Source organism: Centruroides vittatus, unplaced genomic scaffold (assembly GCF_030686945.1).
Source record: "Centruroides vittatus isolate TY-2023 unplaced genomic scaffold, ASM3068694v2 contig_1154, whole genome shotgun sequence".
Classification (NCBI taxonomy): domain Eukaryota; kingdom Metazoa; phylum Arthropoda; class Arachnida; order Scorpiones; family Buthidae; genus Centruroides; species Centruroides vittatus.
Window position 1 is genome coordinate 400,415 of NW_027120741.1, and position 22,157 is coordinate 422,571.

A 22,157-nucleotide genomic window follows, 5' to 3' on the forward strand; every position below is an offset into this window, starting at 1 on the left:
ATTTTTAAAGAGGAATAAGTTTTCCATCTTAAGGAACAAGCATGAATAGAACCACAGTATTTAATATGACAGAGGTAGATATATTCTATGAGTTGAGAAAGGTAAAAGAACTAATGGAAAAGTACAGATTTCTCTTAAGAAATGTACTATACAAAGCTGACGAAATTGGATTCTATACAGTTCAAGAATCACAAATGCTGGCAATGCCGGTCATTTCAGTATTTTTAATTTTATTTTTTTGTAATATTGTTATCATCCAAAGCGTTTATTTTTGTGAAATATTATCGACTGATTATGATTATAGTTTCTATAGATTTGATTAAAATAAGGAATTATAATTTGTTTCATTTGGCGTTTTCCATAAGTTTCCCCTATTACCCTTCCTTCCCTGTATAGTTAGGTTTACATTGTTTAGAATGTTTAGAATGTTTAGAATATTTAGAATATAAATGAACAAAAACAACAAGATTTGTTTATTCAATGTTTTTGTCAAATGTAAATTTATAATTATCTTTTTTATAACTTTATATGCTGACTTTAATTATGTCTTTTCATTTTAATCTATTTTAGACAAAATAAAAATTTTAATTTTAATGATAAATCTAAAAACTTAATTAAAACTTTTTATTAAAAACTATATAATAAAATATATAAAAAAGAAATTAGGCGAAATTTCAAAACTTTCCGATTTAACGTTTTGAATCTATACTAAAAAAAACGTATAAATATTTTTAATCTAATTAATATAATATAAATATTCAACTTTCTATAGTAAATATTTTTTATATAATGAATTATTGAATCCATTTGTGAATATAAAATATTTCAAAAAGTCTGTAAGAGATATAAATAAGTAAGTTATGTAACATATCTTATGATCTATCTCTTTGTACAATACATTGTTTTATTTGTATATTTTCCTCTTATTTCCAAATGTATTATTTACTGATGATTTCAAATGATAATTTATCTGAAGATATTTCGATATAGGGAAAACAATAAAATTGAATAAAAGCCAAGCCATTAATTTCGTTTCAAATTTGGGTAAAAAATATAACAATGTTGATTAAATTTAAGTTATAAACAAACGAGCGTAACTTTATAATAAAATATCGCTTTATTTCTTTCCTACTGGATTAATTCATGGGGGAAAATGACCGAAAAAGAAAAAAATTTATACAAGAAAATACATTTCCAAGGCCTTTCGTAGACCTTGGATAGAAAAGATAAATTCGTTACTTTCCACTTTTATTTGTAAAATTCAAATAGACCTTATGAACTTATTGTCACTTGTAATATCAGAAATCCTTGTTTAATTAATATAACATAATAAAATACGTGAAATAAACAGATTAATTTAATTCATAATGTATTATATCTTAAGTAGTAAATGAATTGCACTAAAAAAGTGACTGATTTTTAAGATTTGAGTGACACCAAAGCATTTATCTATACTTTTATAATTTAATTACTTCATACATTTCTAGAAAAATATACATGGTATTAGAGTAAAATAGCCGAATTTATTATTTCATAATAAGTAAATAGCCGCTTTCTAGATACAAAAGTCGGATTAAGATTATTATATAAATAGCATCTATTTTGCTATTATTGATTTTCTTAATAGAAAATAGGAAAACAGAATTTTATTGAATAACTTTAAAAATTTTTGTCAAACATCTTTTAAAAAAACAGTATGAAACTATAACAAAACGTTAGTCTTCCTTAAAGAAAGACGTCAAGAATTATAGAGGAAAGATGTATTTTGTTATTACACAAACATTTGACATGATTAAAATTAACTGTTCCCAGGATAATGTTAAAAGTGTCATCAGAGGATGAGTCTTGGTAGTTTAGATAGCGTATTCGGAACGTTATTGATGGATGTGGATTCAAATTCCACCCGGAGCCAAACGCATTTTTCTTTTCCGGGTCTTGGTCTCTTTTTTGGAGACATGTGGTTTATACTCTAAGGTTTAAACTTGGATGTGATTTGTTTATTAATAATGTCAACTACGCATTGCTTGTTCTGTTTATGGACATTATTTGTTATTGCAGAAAATAAATAAAATTTAAGATCGAAATAAAGAAACTTTAAACTAATGATTTATAAATATCAAACTATTAATTTAAATGAAATGTTTACTTGTAAAATAAAACTGATTTCTTCGAAGGTCAATGAGAATTTTTAATGATTAATCCTTTCTATAGAAACCAGTACGTTTTGGGTTTACAATTAAAATCTTTTTATTTATGCTACATGCTATAAATTTTATAGACGATCGCTTATGATAATAAATCTATGAACACCTTTTTGGCTGCTGGAATTTGTTTTTTTTTTTTTTAGTAAACGATTTCAACCTAGTCTAATAGGCCATCGTCAGGCTATAGTTTTTTTTGGAACATATCTTACCGTTAAATATTGTTCCAAATTAGAATACAATAAAAGCGAATTCCAGTAACCAAAAAGGTGGTCATAGATTTATTTTGAATTCAACTGAGGTTGATTTAAATTATTCAAGAACTTTCTTAATTTATGAAAGCTTTGTTTTAACTTATCAGTTACTATAATTACATTTGCTAAAGTTAGCATGTTAGTATTTAATAGCATCTTGAAGTTCAAATACTGAGATACTTTGACTTTCTAATGATAAACTTTCCGTATAGCCTATACTCTAATTGAGAGCAAAAATAATAAAATAAGTAATTATAAACAAAATTATAAAATTAAATGTCTATTTACTTTTTCAGCTAAATCTCAAAACGATGATGATGAGACAGTTATCACATACTTCTACTTTATAAGTATGTGGTAGCAATGATTGGCAATCATTGATTTTTATTTAAACTGAACATCAGATTTTATAGCCTTATGGTAGATTAAATAAAATAAAAATTTATAATTAAGAAGAAATTATTTTATCAAATAAAATCTTATTATTTTATAACAAATTCAAGTAAAAGAATTAAATTTTATATGTAGGTTAATTATGGTTCGTTATGAGTAAATTTTAATATAATGTATAATTTTTTAATGTGATATATCGATAGTACACTGATGAAATCATATCTCTATAATGTGATATGTTATTACCGTTTTTTTAACTGTGACATTTATTATATCATAATATAGGTCGTGCCCAACTTCTTCACCCATTCTGTTCGGGTTAAGCCTACGATGGACTGGCCAGCAAGGCGAGAGATAGAAAATGATGTCCCAATTTGAACTAGTAAAGTAGGATGATTTGTAAATTAGAAATGGTTAGAATAAAGTGATGAAATAAACAAACTAAACTAATTTAAGTTAGTTATTTAAAAAATAATTTTAACAAATATATAAAAGAAAGATGAATTGTAACGAAGAAAGTTGCTGCATAATCTCTAAATGAACAACTGAAGCTGTATATAAGGAATGAAAGTAAATGAAACGATTGTCATTTTAAAATTTCGTTTGACGTTCTGTAACAAACAGAAAATAGTACTAATAGTAAAATAAATAAATAAAAATGAAAAATATGAAATAAAGCATTCTTCTATAAGTGAAAAGAGCAGCAAAATTTATTGACATCTCACATTTAAAATGTTTAAAATATAATTTGTTTAGATCCAAAAGCATTTAAATTCGAAAAATAATTGAATTGTCAAAAAGATTTATATAGACGTTAGAAAAGAATGGTATAAAGAATTAACCTGTTTGAGAACATATAAAAATATAAAGGAATATCTGTCGCAAAGGAAAATAAATTAAGTGTTTGCTCAAGGCGTCAAAGCTTAAGGAGGTTTCAAATAAAAATATGTAACTATATTTTAAATTTCGTTCATAAATAAATATTCAAAATTTATAAACAAAATTGAATAAAAAAATTCAAGGAAGATAGAAATTAGTTGGCATTTAAGACCGCCAAATATGTTAACACGATACCGATTGTCAGGTCATTTATCATTTTAGTACAAAAAAGCCAAGTCATATTTAAAAAATATTAATCAAAATAGGTTTGATAAATTAAATAAGCCATATTGTCATTATTTATGAAACGATTGCGCCGATTGGAGTGTCGCACGATAAGTAAGCACTTCTATCTTTACGAAGAAATCTCTGAATCCGATCTAGATCCACCTAATTTTTCAAAGGTAATACGGGTCGCGGTTTCGTTTCCATTTCCATTCTTTACTTACGCAGTCTAAAATTTGCTTTTTTACGAGCGCCTTATCCACTGCAGGATCAGGACCCGCCTGTAAAAGGCAAAATTGAAGTCGGTCATACTATCCTTTGTGTACAGTAGCTTCGAGACAAAAAATTTAATTTAATCTTCATGAAAAAATAATTAATAATGATGTAAATTAGATAAACATAATATGGAAATCAAACAGCCTAAAGTTATTAAAATTATATAGACAGAAATGTACTAATTCAAAAGAATAAATATCTAAATAAGAATCAAATATATGGTTTAATAACCCTATATTTTAGAAATTTTAAATAAGTTATTGTCTGTTACTTTATTTAATAATTCTAAAATGTTTTAAGATTTTCTAATTAGAACTTTAAATTACAATATTTATGAATAAAAATATCTTAGATCGAGGCCTTATCTGTATTACAAAAACGATGATATTTTCTCCGAATCAACTGAATAACATTTGAAATTCCTAATATCGTCCTTCTATAAATCTTACTTTCAGGACGCTGAAATTTCCATTATATAATTCTTTGTCGTTTAAATTATTAGTAAATAGACTTATGCATTTACAAATAGTCTTTATATTCTTATTTCTAAAAGGGTAACTAAAATTTTAAGGCGGATCGTTTGAACGAGTGTGAGAGAATAGGCTGCTTAAAACATGGGAATCATATTGCTTAGATTATGATCCTAACATGGTCATTTAATTTATAATAAAACATTTAATAGTCAGTTATACTTGGATCTGAAAAGTAAACAAATTTTAAAAATCAGTTAGGCCTATTACTTATGTTTATGCTGAAATCCAAATTATGAATTAATGTAAAATGTAGACTTCATTTTATAAGGGGTTTTAATGAAGAAATTGGGTCATTGGAAAAAGTATAAATCGTTATTTTTATTTAGTAAGACAACTATAATGCAATATTTTGTAAAAAAAAAATAAAATGTTAATAATATTGTATGCAATTTTTAGCGATTGCATGCAAACCAGCGACATGTGTTAGGATAAAGACGTTATCAGAGAATTCCTGTGATAGGTTGTGTGTGAACTGATGTCATTTATACAAATATTGTTTGATTTGTAACTGAGTGAAATATCAGCGTTAGTTTTACAAGTATGACACTATATCATTAACAGTAAAAATATCTAATTACATTGGTCATACGCAATCTTATAAAAGAAAATAGCTAGAAGATAATCGATTTTAAAACTATTATTACAAACGATTAATAATTTTTAAGCAAAATAAAATGAACATTTTCAAATACTTGTATACTGATTTGATAGACAAATAATTAATGACAATTTGATGTAGGCCTAGAAATAATTTAATTATTTAATAAAATTATAGGTGGAAATAATCGTTCCAAAACTTAACAAATTTTTACTACAATTTTTCAATCTTAAAGAAGTAATTTTAACTATAATTTTTTACAGCAACTTCCTAATGAATAAATAAAGTCATTATGCTTATACGATTTTTTAAAATTATACTTCATATCTGAAAAGATATTGGGTTTATTATTTCCTAAAGCTGTAGTCCACCGTAAATTATATAACCGGTCTCATTTCCATCAATATTGATGAACTTGGCCCATATTAAACTCGCCAGTACGCACGAAAGATAGGGAATAAAGTCCCAATCTAAATTTTCTATGAAAAAGCACAATGATTAAATTCGAACCGTCATCCCTTACGAAAAAAAGATTTATTCTGGCGAGTAACTAACTGATTATCTGAAAAAATATTTGAAAAATATTGATAAATTTGAAACGCATGAACTCTTATTATAGAAATAATCTATTCCCGATTACATGATAAATTTGTATATTTTTAGGCAATATATTGAATGTATTTGAATATTTCAACGTTTATATCATATTGAATAAATAATCTTTTCTAATGAAAAATCAGTTTTTATAAACGTTCGGGAATAAAGCAAAAATTTAAAATAAATGATATGATTTCTAATATATTAAAACATGAATAATATAGAGATAAAAATTTTCCAAATTTAAAATTTATTATTAATTTATGATATGTTAAAATGAAAGACTGACGAGACAAATTTATAAAATGTTTGGATGTGTCTGAGTATTCTTAAAGAATTTTGTTCCAAATTGATTTCTCAAACATAAAATTTGCTTTTTTTGCATACTTTATGAATAGTTTCTAAGTTTATTTCAAGACTGTATACAATATAAATCAATAAAGTCTGCATGATACCTTTTATAAATCTATTCTGAGTTTTTAATATGATATTTATTACACGTAGATGTGCATCTTATGTTTCTAATTATATTTGTACAGTACATTACATGATGTAAAAATGAATTTTCAAACGAGTAAATATATTAGTTATGTAATTTAATAAATATAAGTAGTCTTAAATAACAATACAATTTACTTTTTTCGTTTTAAATTGATAATTTTTTTATAATTTTATTTTAAATGCCAAGTTCCGATTATTAAGTATGAATATATTCTCTAATCTAGTTTGATAAACTTGAAATATGTAAATCATACTTTTGTAATTTAAAAATTTAAACAAATGTAGTTCTTTAGAAAATAAAAAAGGAATTTAGAAGTATTTGAACATTTTCTAAGCAATTTATTAGTTTATTATTATTTAGTTCATTAAATCACATAGATAACTTCAATCATTAAGTTGTCTATGTGAAGCATTCTAATGTATATATTATATACCTTGCTGCTTTGACTTTCATAATTAATTTTAGTTACAAAAAATCTTATAGTATCCAAAATTTTATATTTTTGAGATAAAATTACAGCTTTATAGAGTATTTATATAGATCTGTAATAACCCAAAGCTTAGCAAGCTTATAAAATGGAAGCGACATGCAATTCCGAAATGGAAATGGGGACTATCAAAGTAGACATCACATAAAAGACACGTAAATATTAAATTTAAAGAATTTATATATTTAAATTTCAATATAATATAAACAAAATTTTAAAATAACTTGAATAAATAATGTCTGTTTTACCAATAATTTTAATTATTAAATGGCATGATTAAAAAATTAGAACACAATACTGTGAATAAATTATTATGTATAAAATACGCAATATATTTCTTACTTAGAAATTGAAAATGCAAACAATTAAAATACGTTTTAATTTTTTAAAAATCTGTAAAACGAATATAAAATTATTTTAGTTAGTTAATAATATAATATACGTTAAGTTATCAATTTAATGTTAATATTTTTAAATTCTGATCAACTAAAAAACAGCATAAAATATGATTAAATCGCAATTCATATTTTGATATTTACATAAATACGTCGTATATTGTTTATAAAATATGGTTTAGAATCCAAATAATATATATTTAAATTTAATTTTTAATCTATAGCCTACTTTAAAATTATATATTATTTTATAGATTTGTACAGAAGACATAGGGCCTAATTTTTCCTTCTAAAATATTAAATTTAAAAAATATCTTAAAATATTCCAAATAATTCACTATTATTATTGAAATTAAAATGTTAATTATAAAAGCTAATATTGATTTTTTCGTTTAATATATCTTCTATAAATTAATATGAAAGACACACTACATGATAAATAATCAGGCCCACAAATGATTAAGCATGTGATTATTTTATTTAATAAATATTTCATATAAAATCATATTGCTAATTCCGCAGTTATTCGTCAAGATTCATTTTAAATTATGTTTCGAACAGTGTATATTGTAAGATACCGTTTACAGTATTGGCTATTAAAAATTTAATTTAGTTGACCAAAAGTATCTTTATAATATTTTAAAGATTTATTTAACATTAATAGCGAAATAAATGTTAATTTTGAATTCATTTATTATAACGGTAATTCATATTTATTTGATATAATTTTGATCTTATAAAAATGGATATTGTTTTATTCAGAAAAAAGTAATTGAAAATTAAAGTTATAATTAATTATTAGATTTTAAATATTTTATTGATTACAACAAAATTGAAAAGCAAATCTATTATATGAAAAAATTCAATCATTGAAATTCCTATTAGTGTTATTTAGTTAGTAATTGTTTATTATGCCTCTATAATATTCTCAAATTCTTTCAAGACAAGCTTAGTTACGATTAGTTAGCAATGAGTCAACTCTACAGACAAATGAGTCATGCAAGAGCGGTGCAGAAAGGGTTAACACATTTATGGCGGTTCGATAGGGGTCGCCAAGTTGCCTTCACAGCCAGACATGTTTTTTGTTACGTACCTTATGTCATATAGATAAACCAGACTATCCCGTTGTGTTGTCTAGACAGAAATGACATAAAGGATTTTATTATTATATGTATATATAGGTCTAATATAATTATTTATTAATTCTTTAAATGTAGTATCTTTTTACCTCTTAGTCATGTTTCTTTGTATACTTATTCCATATATTGTTGATTATTCTGACAAAAATTTATATTTTTGCAGAAGCTTTATTTTAGAGAAATGATACATTTATTTTCAATTTAATACTTTGTAATAGATATTGGAAGATTGCTATAAGGAAATTTTTAAAGTTAAGTTAAATTCATCGTGTAACGGTGTAACATATTTGACCCTACCGTGTGAAAATGAATATTTTCGATGTAGCTTATATGTAGTAGCATTCTATTTAAAAAATTAAAATAAATATAAGATATTCTACTCCGTATATTCAATATCTGTCTAATTTATTTCTATTAATTTGTTTTGGAAAATAAATTATAGTTAATGCTAATATAAAACTAGGGTTATTATACTTACATTTAACTTAATATGTATTATTTGATATATTATGATTATTGTACACATTTAATTTTTTTAAACTTTGCCTTACAAACATAAATATTATGTTTGGGACTAATTTAAATTGAAGTCTTAACAATGTTCAATGAGGAACTGGTCCCAAGAATACATGATTTGATCATGTCTATCATACATGATCCAAGGATGATTAAACTTTCGTAAGTAACGTAGTATGTAAGTATTGCATAAATCTAGTTTTTCATAATAGAATATAACGAGTAATTACTTATAAATTACGAGTTTTTAAAACAAGTATTAAAAATAAATTATTATTTCAAATACATAAAGATCTCTTCAGTTATATCTAATTTTTTCGATTTTTAAGCTTGGAATTTCTTTATTGATTATAATTTCAATTATATTTAAACTCATAAGAATTTTATTATTTATTAATAAATATTGATTTTTTGTTATATTTGAGTTAAAGTAGAATTTATCGAATATAAAACTGGGCGATCGAATGTTATTTAAGGAGTAAGAAAGGCTCAATATTTTTGATTTTCCAAAATAATTTTAAACGCAATAATTTTATTATAAAATTATAATATTATAATAATAGTTTTCATCAGATTAAGGTGACGAAACTTAAGATAAAAAAAGTCGAATCGACAAGATAGAACAGTAAAATGTAACAAGCTTGCTAACAGCTAGATTTCGTAGTTGTTGGCAGGTGACATTGTTCCCAGGGAGCCGAGAGAATCATTAACATAAGGGTCGGTTAATTGGTACGTAGACTGAATATCGGACTCTAGCAAAGAAAGCACTATTCATTTGGTTTATCCGGTATATGAAATCAGGAAGATGTCATATAATTCGGAAGATGAATTACTAGTTATCTTCTATATAGCTAAATTTGCAATTATCCCTAATTTTCGAATAATTAATTCAATTTATAAACTGAACACTACTTTTTCAATAATAGGATCTTTTCTCGTTCGGAATGTCATCATTATTAAAATAAACACATTAATTTTTAATTTTAATTATAAATTTTTAAGTAATCTTTTTTCATATACAGTATTAATTTTATAATGAAGATCTGAATATTCATGACTGATGCTATAGAATTTTTCATAGGGAAATAATAAGTAATTGAAATTTGGCATAAAATCAAATATATAAGTTATATAATTAAAATAATAAAACATTATACTTTAAAAATTCAAAATATAGACTATATAGTAGAGTAAAATTTTAAAATTCTTCGTACACGTGGTTTTGTCCCTCCCCAAATTATTTTATTTTTACTGTTACTAATTAATAATTTCTTAATGAAATCTATTATGTATTAAAATTAAAATAGAGGAAAGGATAGCACTGCATTTTATCTAATGACGACTAATTTATAGTTGATGCTATATGTCTTATTCGTGGACAATAGTGGCAGCCTACGAACGATCGATATTTTTGCTGTAGCTGGACAGTAATCGGTAAGCAAATAGCCAGCTAGCAATAAAATTCTGCTTTAGCGAAAAAGAAAGGACCGACATGCAAACTTCTATTCGTGAAGCCTGGCAAACAGACGATAGCGTGTTAAGCGATCGTTCGTCTGCCACCAAGCCAGACATTCAATGTCAATTGATACACAAGGTATACGTCATGATACCGTATAATATTAGAATGCGAATTTCCGCATTCTAACATTACATCTGGACAATTTACACTTTGTCTTAGCAGAAATCTATCATAGTAAAATTAATAATTATCATAGTATATACATATATATACTTAACTAATTTTATTATTACGATAGTAAAATAGGGCAAACTATAATCAATCATTAAATATTATTTTATGGAATTCTAAATCGGTATTTTGGAAATTTTATAATTTATAAAATAATCGAAAATTTTTAAAGGCCATGCTATAATCATTTAATGTGACATATATAAATTATATTAGTTCTATTGTAAACGTATTTTGATAGAAATTGAAATCGATTATATGAGACAGTTTATATATAAATAATGTAGTAGCAGTTTTGTTTGTACAGACTAGATTATCGAAAACAACTAAAACAGTTTAAGCTAATAGTCTAATAATCAGTAGATATCAATGTGACCATATACTAAACATGTCTTTTCTCTGAAAATACAATTTGTTACAAAATTTTTATTAGTATTGATGGGTTAACAAAATGTTACCAAATTTTTATCCATACTTCAAGGAGTTTAACCTTTGTACCTTTTATCCATAATCATCACAAACGTGAAGAATTTGCTAACCGTACATTGAATAAAATTGACAAAGGTAATCAGTTTTTGAAGAACATTTGTTTTTCGGATGATGCCTCATTTCATTTTAGTAGTCAATAGATATAATGCACGTATCTGGGCTCAAATCGTTTATGATACTGTGTATGAGACATTTCCAAACTGTTGGATAGGCAGGAATAGGATGATTTCGTGGTCGCAAAGATTTCTAGACCTATCCCCCTAGATTCTTTGAATAACGTGTTAAAAACTCGGTGTACGGGATGGCTGTTGATATGGAAACATTACGAAAGCGAATTACACATGTAATCGAATATATCATGCCACAGATATTTGAAAATGTATGGAGAGAGATTGAATACCGCTTGATATTTACGTGCCATAAGAGGTTGAACTTTATTAAAATCTTTATACATTTATCCATACATAAAAAAACTTTTAATATTAGAATATAATTTGGTAAAATTTTAACTTATTAATATTAATAACAATTTTGAACAAATTGTAATCAGGGTAATAATTTACGGACATCCTGTATTATCAGTTTATTCGTCATATATACATATATTTTTTAAGTAATAATATGTTGCTACTATTACGATTCTAATAAATTTTAGTCAATTCACAAGGTAATTGGTATGCATTATATCAATTATTTAATTACATTATATAAGAAACATAAACATAAGAATTAAAATTTAGACATTTATACCGACTAACTTAATCGAGAAGATATGAAGGAGGACATTTAAACAATTTCTAAACTTTTTTGATAAAATAATAACCTTCAATAATAAAAGAGAAATATAATGTAGCATTTTATTATTGATTTTTATAGTAGATTCGTTAAAAATACATTTAAATCCTTTATAAACCAATATTGTAAGTGTGCAGTCTGCCCAAAAAATCCGCTTCTTTGGTTATAGGACCATCACTTATATTTGGAAAAATTGCAAAATAAACGTTTATATGTGATAAATTGTAAATATGTATAATATTTCTATATAAATATACATATACAACAACTTAAACTATATAATTTTATTTTGTTTACAATATATTAAGATCTATGAAGTTGGAAATAATCCTCTAGCGATTAAATTGATCTTTCTCACTTTTTTAAGTTTTTAAAGTCTTGAAAATTCTTGATTGGAATCGATTTCTCGCAAAACTCGTATAATTTATCGTTAATAACAATACAAGTTGAAAATGTTTGATAGTAATTAATGTCAACTCTAATCATTATAAAAGAATATATAATATATTCTTCATTTTGACTTGAATTACGCATTGGCAATAAAATATACATGCCTTATTTTTTAATTAATTCCAATTGGTCTATGCGTTTTGGAAATTCAGGAGATGTTTCAGCTAACCAGATTTTAATAAATCTGACAATTGAAAACACATCTATTTTCGTAGTTAGGCACTTTGATATCAAAATACTTTTCTTTAATGAAATATTATTGTATGTCGTAACAGACATCTAATTTATTTGATACTCAATTTAGAAATGTACGATTTATATTTTATAATGATATATACAGCAAGTCAATCAAAGATTTTTATTCCAAATACAGATCACTTAAATTTGAAATTTAGAAGCCTTATGCATAACAACTATTAATAACTTGCTGGAAATTGCAAAATGTGCATCAATCAAATGTTCAAATATTAACATTTTCTTAGTTTGTCAGATGTTATAAATGAAATAAAGTAAAATTATTCAGTCATATGATTCCTTCAATAATAATAATAGTTTTAATAGGAATAAGGAACGTCCTTTCGTTCAAAGACCACTAAGTTCATATGGTTCCTTGTTATTTTAAAAATTATTGTTTATTCAACTGCTATATTTAAAATAGTCCAATAAACTAAACGAAATATTAAAAATTAACTTCTTATTAAATATTCGTGCTTTTACTTTAATAATTAAAATTCAAATACAGCTTACATAATTTACCTTCTAACAATTACCCTAATTTTATACTAAGAAATTAGGCCAAAATTCAGAATTTTAGCTTAATCCAAGTACAGTTAATAATATAATTGATTTTATAAAACGTAAAATATTGAAAAAACTTATTCACTGTTGTATGTATATATAGGCTATATTCAAATTACGGAAATTAACCATGAATCTATGTACAGTACTATAGACCAAGTACGTATAATATATTAGACCATATTGCTGTCGCGTCATAGTATTTAACAGGAAACATATCAGACAGTTTCCTAGAATAGAATAACTAATATCCTTTTAAAATATTTTTTAATCAATTAATAAACCCTTTATCGATTCTTTAAAATTTAATTTATCAAATTGCAGATTTTACAGTGCAATTATACTCTAACTAGAAAATATAGACTAAATTTTTATTTTCGATATTGATTTAATTACTGACTAAATTTAGATTTTTGTTCTGAAATAATTTATCTTTATAAATATTTAGAATTATATATATATAAAGAATTATTATTATAAATGGAGAAAATCTATCAAATACCTTGGCAAATGAAAGTGTCATAATAAGACAGCAAGTTTGCTCTCTGTAAAACTCGATACAATTGAAGTTCAGATTCATTAGTCGGTTGAGTCGTCATTGCAACTGCAAACATAAAATAATAAGATATAACAAGAGTAAAAAACACCTATTAAAAATTAAAATTCAATTAATAATTAAAATAAAATAATTCTTATAACTCGATTTTTAAGGAAAGTAATTTAATATGCGTTAGCAAATAATGCAGTTTAAGCTAATTTTGTTTCTTTTTTCTAACGATGTAATAGGCCTAAGAAGTATCTTATTTCGTGAATCACATAAATTCGTGGAATGAGTACGATAAATACAATACTTAAAAACGCATGTTTATATTAATAATGAATTCACATAGTTAACATTTTTAAAAAATTATTTATTTTCGCTAATTAATGTAAATTTTCATGTCGAAAAATTAAAACTATACAAATACAATAGTATAAAAATAAAAATATAATCAATAAATTAATATATTGATAGAAATTTCAAATTATACGAAAGTAAAATTTTTGGAATAGTCTGGAGAAAAATGCTGATTTAGAATACTGTAACTGTTATACATATTGAATTTCACGATGATGTATGGAAAATATCCAGACATGTCATATTCTACGATTAAAAGTACAAAGTAGGAAATATAATAATAATAAAAACAATGATATCGGATATTTTAACGAAATTTATGATATTAATACTATGAAATACGGTATGAATGCAAATTAAAGCAGTTTGCTTTAAATAATATCAGACGTTGTGTAGTCTATATATTTACAGATAAAATTTCAAATTTTTTTGAACTGAAATTTACAGAATTTAAAATCTTATATTAATATCATAGTCTTAATTGTGAAATAATGCAATTGGATATTTTGTAGTCCGTCTTCTAAATTATAATTTATTTAAGAATAAAATCTATTATACCTGGATGATGTTCGAAATAACAAAGATCAGGTATTCTTTATTTATTGATTTTAAACCTGTCTGTCTCAATATCTAGTTTAATCGATACTTTTGTGATCATTTATATAAATCATAATCTATAAAAATTAATTTAAAATATTAGCATTTCAGTTAACTTTATCGATAATTAAACTTAATAACAAATATTAAAAATTATAATTCAATATAAGTTTATGATTTATACACGCATAATTTTAAAGTTTATACTTACAGGCGAAATTAATCGAAAGAATTTCATTTAAGCATAATTTTAAACTATATAACTTTAAACGAATTTATAATATTAAAAACGTATCATTATACAATATTTTGAAGTGTATTACAAGAAAAAATTTGCAGTGTTTAGAATGTACAGCAGATTTTCGTGCCACTTTCAAGTTATAAAATAAATAGAATTTGCTACAATATTATAATATCATCACGTGAAATTTAAAATTAGAATATAGGCTATATATACATATTTTAATTGTCTACTAAAGTATTTAAAGAAGCTAATTCGCAATTGTTACTAACATACATAATAGATAAGCATACATAAACAATTGTAATAATAAACAAATAGTAATGTTTACAAAATGATAACGAATGCAACTGTTTCAATTTTTTTAACATATAAATATGATTAGTAAATGACAATTTTTAATTTTTCGCTGTATATTTTGAATAACTTTAACAAACTAATAATAATCTATTTTCTATTAGTGTTAAGCAATACATTAACAGCGGAAGCTCTTCTTGTTATAAATATCAAAAACATTATATTTATGAATGTATGAGAATTTATTTTAAGTTGTATTATAATCCTTTAGCTTTGTCCAGGACTGTTATAGAGTATGAAGACAGTAATCAATTATTTTATTATTACTTATAAAAAAGAATTTAAATAATTTAAAGTTGAGAATGCCAAAATTTGTTTAAGTTTTCATTACTTTACTTTATGAAGGAAAAAATTAACAAATGTAAATACAAACCTATTTAATTAAAAGGCTTATGAAGTTAAGCTGTTCTGTATTATATTTGTATAGAAATGATGCGAAAATTCGCGTAGGATTTGTACGATAATCTTAGATTGTATCTTAAAGTTCATTAAAATGCTATATTTTAATGGTCCTTAAATTATTTAGATATGGTTATCCTACGAAGAATTACCCTATATAGAAAAATAAAAGTCATATATACTTATTTTCTGTTTCTCTAACTGTTAAAATTCATGTTAAAAATTCGTATAAAATTCTGAAAAATTGTTAACTGTAAATCATACTTTATTATAAAAGTTTTAAATCTTAAGTAAAGCTTAAAAGTTTTATTTATGAAATAATGGCATCATTTCATAGAGCAATATAATGCTATTATTCTGTTGATCATAATGTTTTACAAATATATTTATATATATTTTTAAAACATTATAATCAACAGAATAATATATATAGATTTTATTCTGTATCTCTATATATCTGTATAGATCAATATACAGTATATATGTTTAATCAGAAAGTATAGAAACTATAGCATTCAATTTAGTTTATTGCATTCTCATATTTTATTCATAAAGCTAGTATAGAATTGTTGAAAACAAATGAAAACATCAAAATGTTGTCTTTGTGTATATTGCAATGGCCTTTATAAATTCAGTCTCTATACAATTTCAGTTTGTTTTCAATTAGGTAATAATTATCATTCTTACATATTAAAAATGTTGCTTTATTTCTGATTTCAATCCTGCTTCATTATTTTATGTATTTCTTTTTCTAATAAATATATTAATCTTTCGTCTAAAGAATCATTATACAAAATTTATAAACTGTAAAATATTTTTAATTACCTAATAATTTTCATCTCATCTAAGTTTTTATTCTTAAAATACAACGTTACGAATTTTTTATATTTGTATTATGACGATGTAATCATACTACTATAATATAAATATGCAATGATATTTTACAAAAATACAACATAAATGGACATACTATTTATGGCTATTTTTCTAGAAATTGTAAAAATTAAAACATGTCTGCAAATTATGGAATTTCACTTTTTCATGGATTTTTATTTAATTTAACGAAAATTATCGAATAAACTAAATTATATAATAATTTTTTTAATCAATAGACAATTGTCAGTTTCATATATATATATATACACATTAACAGAAATTTAGAAATTTATGCTTATTGTTCCTATTGTTGTTACGACATACTGTACTTTATAAAGTGTATACATTATCTGAAATTATACTGAGAAGGAAAAATATCTTTATACAACTGTACTTATAATTTTAAGTTCGAATATTGATATAATAAGATGTGAAATTAGGTAGATATTAGACTAAATGTTGTGATTATTAAATACAAATGAACAGTACATTCTATTGTAAACATTGTTTATAGATTGTAAGGGAAATAAGTTATTAAAACTTGTGTCAAGAATAATATTCTAATATTAAATTTTTGTCTAAAGCAATATAACCAAAGTTAATTTATTTTGGCCAAATTTCTGGAAAAAATTAAATATGAAATTTACATTCTTAAAACATATTCAAATAATAGAAAAGGATAAAATTTAAAAATTTTAGAAAATGTCCGATAAACTCATTTTTCTAAACGGTATTAGACAAGAAATAAATATTCTAATTTTATAACCGCAAAATTATTAAACAATGACATTCGATATTGTAATTTATACAATTATGTATAGATCTAGTTATGATTTATTTGAATTAAACTTATGTATTAGCCTATATATTTTTTTCAAATAAACTATACGAAATAGTTTATTTTAAATTTAGCTTTTTGACATATTGTAATATTTCCGAAAATGTTGCAAATTATATTTTTATTGCATTTTTATTTTACTAATAATTGAAATTTTAAGTTTATTATATGTTAAATATTTTACAACACTGGATGCTATAAAGTAGAATTGAATTTATTGAAAATTATATTCGTTACGTTATAATTCATTTATTATTAATAAATTTGGCTACTGTTTTATATATTAACTATATTAATGCTAAGATCAATTTCATATTCATATAAAGAAATTTCCGATTTTTAAATCGTTTTATATGAAACGATTGAAATGACTGGCTTAGTAATAAATGGTTTTTCACTATAAACAGTAGTAAATACCATAAATAAGCTACGTATCAACCCATAGAGAGGAATTAAAATCCAATTTAGGCAAAACTTTGTTTTCTTTTTCCTTTTTCATATATTGTAGGCTTATTTAATATGGAATCGAAAAAGTAGATTAAAGAGAAAAACTTGTCTAAATTATTTAATAAACATTATGCCAATAAATTAATTTTTAGATAACGTTCTTGTATATAGAAGCTACAAAACTCGTATTACTCCATACCGAGTGTCCTTGCAGAAAAATTATAAATAATTCACATAAGGATTGAATGTTCCTTGTGAGAATTCAGGTAAGGATTAAGTCGATCCTTGCCTGAATGATAAATAATTTACATACGAATCACGTTAAATATTGCATTGGGTCTAACATATCCTAAAATATATATATATATTATTTAGATTTATTCATTTGTTTTTCATCAAATTGCATCGTTTCTGTCTTTATATTTGTTAATTATAATATATTTATATTTATTTAACTTCGTTTTATTAAACAATATAATATAATTAAAAGGTAAAATATGCTTTGTTAAAATTATATAGGCTATGCCCAACAAGAGCCGTCGAGAAGGGAGGGGAGCACAGAGAAAACTTATGGGTCCGTACTGGTCTCTACCCTTATAAATTAATGTCATTTTATTAACAAAATTAAAATCTAAGACTACTTTTTATTAATAAAAACATCCTACATATTACTTTTATTGAAAAGAGAATGGCAAAACGGGCCAGTTCATTCTAGGCCTCCATATACGTTCTCGATTGCCCTGAGACAAAGGAATTTTATACTGGAAAGAATAGTGTTAAGGAATATTGCAATGTTTCATTTGTTTTATAGCAAAATTAGCGTTGTTAATATAATTTAAACAATTTTGGTCCATGTTTCTTATTATTTATACATCAATTCTGAATTAAGTTATATTTTATCCACGCCAGGTGTGCTACAGTATTAGCGAATGCAAGATGCAATAAAACCACTAAAGTTTTTCGATTACGAGACATCATAAATTTAATGAACTATCAAGTTGACTTTTTAACTTATTAAATTTAATAGTTAAAAGTTTTTCATTATTTGCTTAACCATTACTTTTATATGAAATCAAACAATCTATTTTATCGCATTATTAAGCTGATTTTAAAACCTTGAATTGCTTTGAACAATATATTTCGTATGTAAATCTATATTTTGAATTATGAAGATCTGTAACTTAATTAGAACTTGTGCTTTTGTTCGAATTTCGAGTCTTTATAAGCGATGATATTTCGTGAAATAATTAAGAAAATTATTTTTAAAGAAATTTCTTTTATTGAATTTCGACGGTTTATGTTCTCGTTTTTCAAGTCGTGATTTTTTAATATAAAATAGGTAAATTTAGAAGTATAGTCTAAGAATTTAAACATTGCAATGTTAGATTATATTTATTTTATAGCGAAAAAATTAAGAGTATCAAATATTTGAAATATTTTTTCTAGATCAATTTTGAGTTTAAAATATAAAGTTTGAATCGATCAAAATCGTTTGAAAATTATACTGATGGTCGTTTTAAAACTTTTAAATTATAAATTGATTTCTTAGAAAATAGATTTTATCTAATTTATGCATATTTCATTAATGCTATTAAAAAATATAAGCAATTTTCAATTATACTTTTTGTGTTCCCTTTGCATTAATTTGTGATGATTATCTTAAATATTTATATTTTTATAAAAATTTACTGTTTTAATGCGATTAGTCTTACTTTTTTTAATACTTTGTCTAACAAATTTTAAACTCTGAATTAGAGTAGATTGTTATTTTTATCATTAATTTTATTCTTAATTATAAAACAAAACTAACACCCATATGAATATCGAATAAAATAATCTTACAAATAAAATTAGCAGATTAATTCTCGTTAAGTTAATCGTATAAACTAATGATATATTTTGTGTTTTCCAAATAAAAACTTTGATAGAACTTTTTTTAAAAGCGAATTTTACGACCAACTTGAAAACACGTCACCAAATGCCCTGTGTTAGTCTTTTATACAAAGACTAAATTTCAAAAAACTTAAACGAATTTTCATGCAATTTAGCCCAAAGATTACATTAATATTGATAATTTTCGTTAGTAAAGAATTAAAGATATTTTTACTATTTATATTAAACGATTAACACTAAAATATCTAACAACTAAATTAGTAAATTTTTAGTTTCGAATATTAGAAAAAATAAATAAATAAAAACTTTCCATTACATTTTTGTTTCTGTATTTAATAAACAGAATTAGGTGAATTAGATTTGCCTAAATGATAAATTTAAAACATTTTGAAATTGTTTTGTTCAGACATATACGAAAAACATAGTTTTACAAAGGAATCAGTAACCAAAAACTTTTTGTATTCTCTTTTTTACAAATTATATTATTAGTTAAAAGCAATAAAGATATGTCTGTTAAAATAACAAATATTTGCTATGTAATAACAGACGTATCAAGCTGATGCCTAGACTTTATGTTTATAACAGCTGTGCATTAATTTAACATTTAAAAAATTATGATTTCAAAACATATTTACCAAAAATTAGATATTTAAATAGGGTTATTTCGTTATATTTTTATTTAAAACTATGCATAGAAACTAATAAAAATAAATTAAAATAATCTGTAAATGAAAACTTTCACACATATATATATATATATATATATGTTATATATAAGAGAATTCTTATAATTTATATTATATATTTAAAATTCCAAAAAGAATAGAAAAACAAACATTTTCCCTCTATCTCCTATTCTATCTTCTCGTATTTTTTATACATATTTTTATTATACATTAACTTGTTAAATGCATTAAAAATTATACGGATTATATGGAATATCTGTATATGCATATATACGGATATTCCATATAAAAATATTAGACTGATTTATTGTAAATGTAAAACTATAATAAGAGAATATGAAAATCTAAATTTATAATTATAGATATCAATATAATTATTTGCAATATAACTATCTGTTGATAAACGACTTATAGAAAGTATACAATACTGTTAATTAATAGTATAAAATTATACTGAATAAGGAAGGGTGGTTATGAAGTTTATTACAACAGAAAATTACACAGAACAAACTGTTGCATTGTGTTTTATTGAAAGTCAAAATTTTAATTTCAAACTTTTCTAGAAGAAATAGCATCTTAAAATTACATTTTTTCATGTGTAATTTTAAAATATTATATCTTCAATATCTTTATATCGTTTAAAATTACCGTTATATCTAAATGAAAGTGCTGTCAAACATTTGAGATATTTATGATATATTATATCGCTAGATATACTCATTTTTATTGAACACTAACCAAAAATCTATAACTACATCAGATAAGATATAAATAATAAACAAAATAATTGAAATGATTAAAATATTTTAATAGAAATTTATTAGTTTTCAATATATTAGTTTTTATTTGATATGACGATAACCTAATTTTACAAGGATAAATCTATCACTTCATATATACAATAAGATAATATTTAAGATTAAATAATATAAGTAATGTTTTAATGAGTAAAACAGACATTATTTAATAAGAATCGTCAACTTTTTAGAGAAATTTCTTTGTATTTATATTAGCCTAAAGATGAAATCAACGCCTGAAATACGTAAGAAATTAGCATATGAAACAACATTTCTTCTAAAATTGTAAGAAAGAAAGACAAATCTAATTGAATTTTCCTAAATAAACATTAAAGTCATTATAAAAACAGCAGTTTTTGAAATGACAAATTCTACAAGATATCATTAAAGTTATTTCTTTTGCAACTAATTAAAGATTCCAAAACTATGCGCTACAGATGATCTTTGATGGAGTAAATCATATTTATTAATTCATAAAGAAATCAAATTCGTCTATGGCATAAATGAATTTTTATTAAAATACAAAATTTAAAAAATTGCATCTAAAAAAAAAATCTCTACTCTTTTAAATTTTAACAAGTGCAATGATTTACAACATGTTATGTTATACATACAATATTTTTTTACAGTTAATTTTTTCATAAAAAATGACTTTGGAATATTTGATACTTAACAAACAAAATTTACTAATAATTAGAAACACATGCTTTTTAAATTAACTTGAAATATATTCCTGATCGCTTAGTTAATTGAGTAAACATATTATAGAAGTTTTAGGCCTATAAATAATATATTATTAGAAATTTATTAATAATTTAACGAGATAAACTTGTCTATTTAAAAGTGAAAATTAGGACGAAAGAATCAAGAACGTTTCATGGAAATATTCCTTAATATATACCTTTATATAG

At 23.5% G+C, this 22,157-nt stretch overlaps 1 protein-coding gene across 1 annotated transcript in view; it reads right to left on the reverse strand.

The window, feature by feature from the left end:
• Positions 1 to 22,157, reverse strand: part of LOC136979121 (uncharacterized) — a 190,057-nt gene that overhangs the window by 131,746 nt on the left and 36,154 nt on the right. The window contains 1 exon segment of the mRNA XM_067275049.1: positions 13,720 to 13,821. Within this exon segment, the coding sequence (XP_067131150.1) occupies positions 13,720 to 13,821 (102 nt within the window).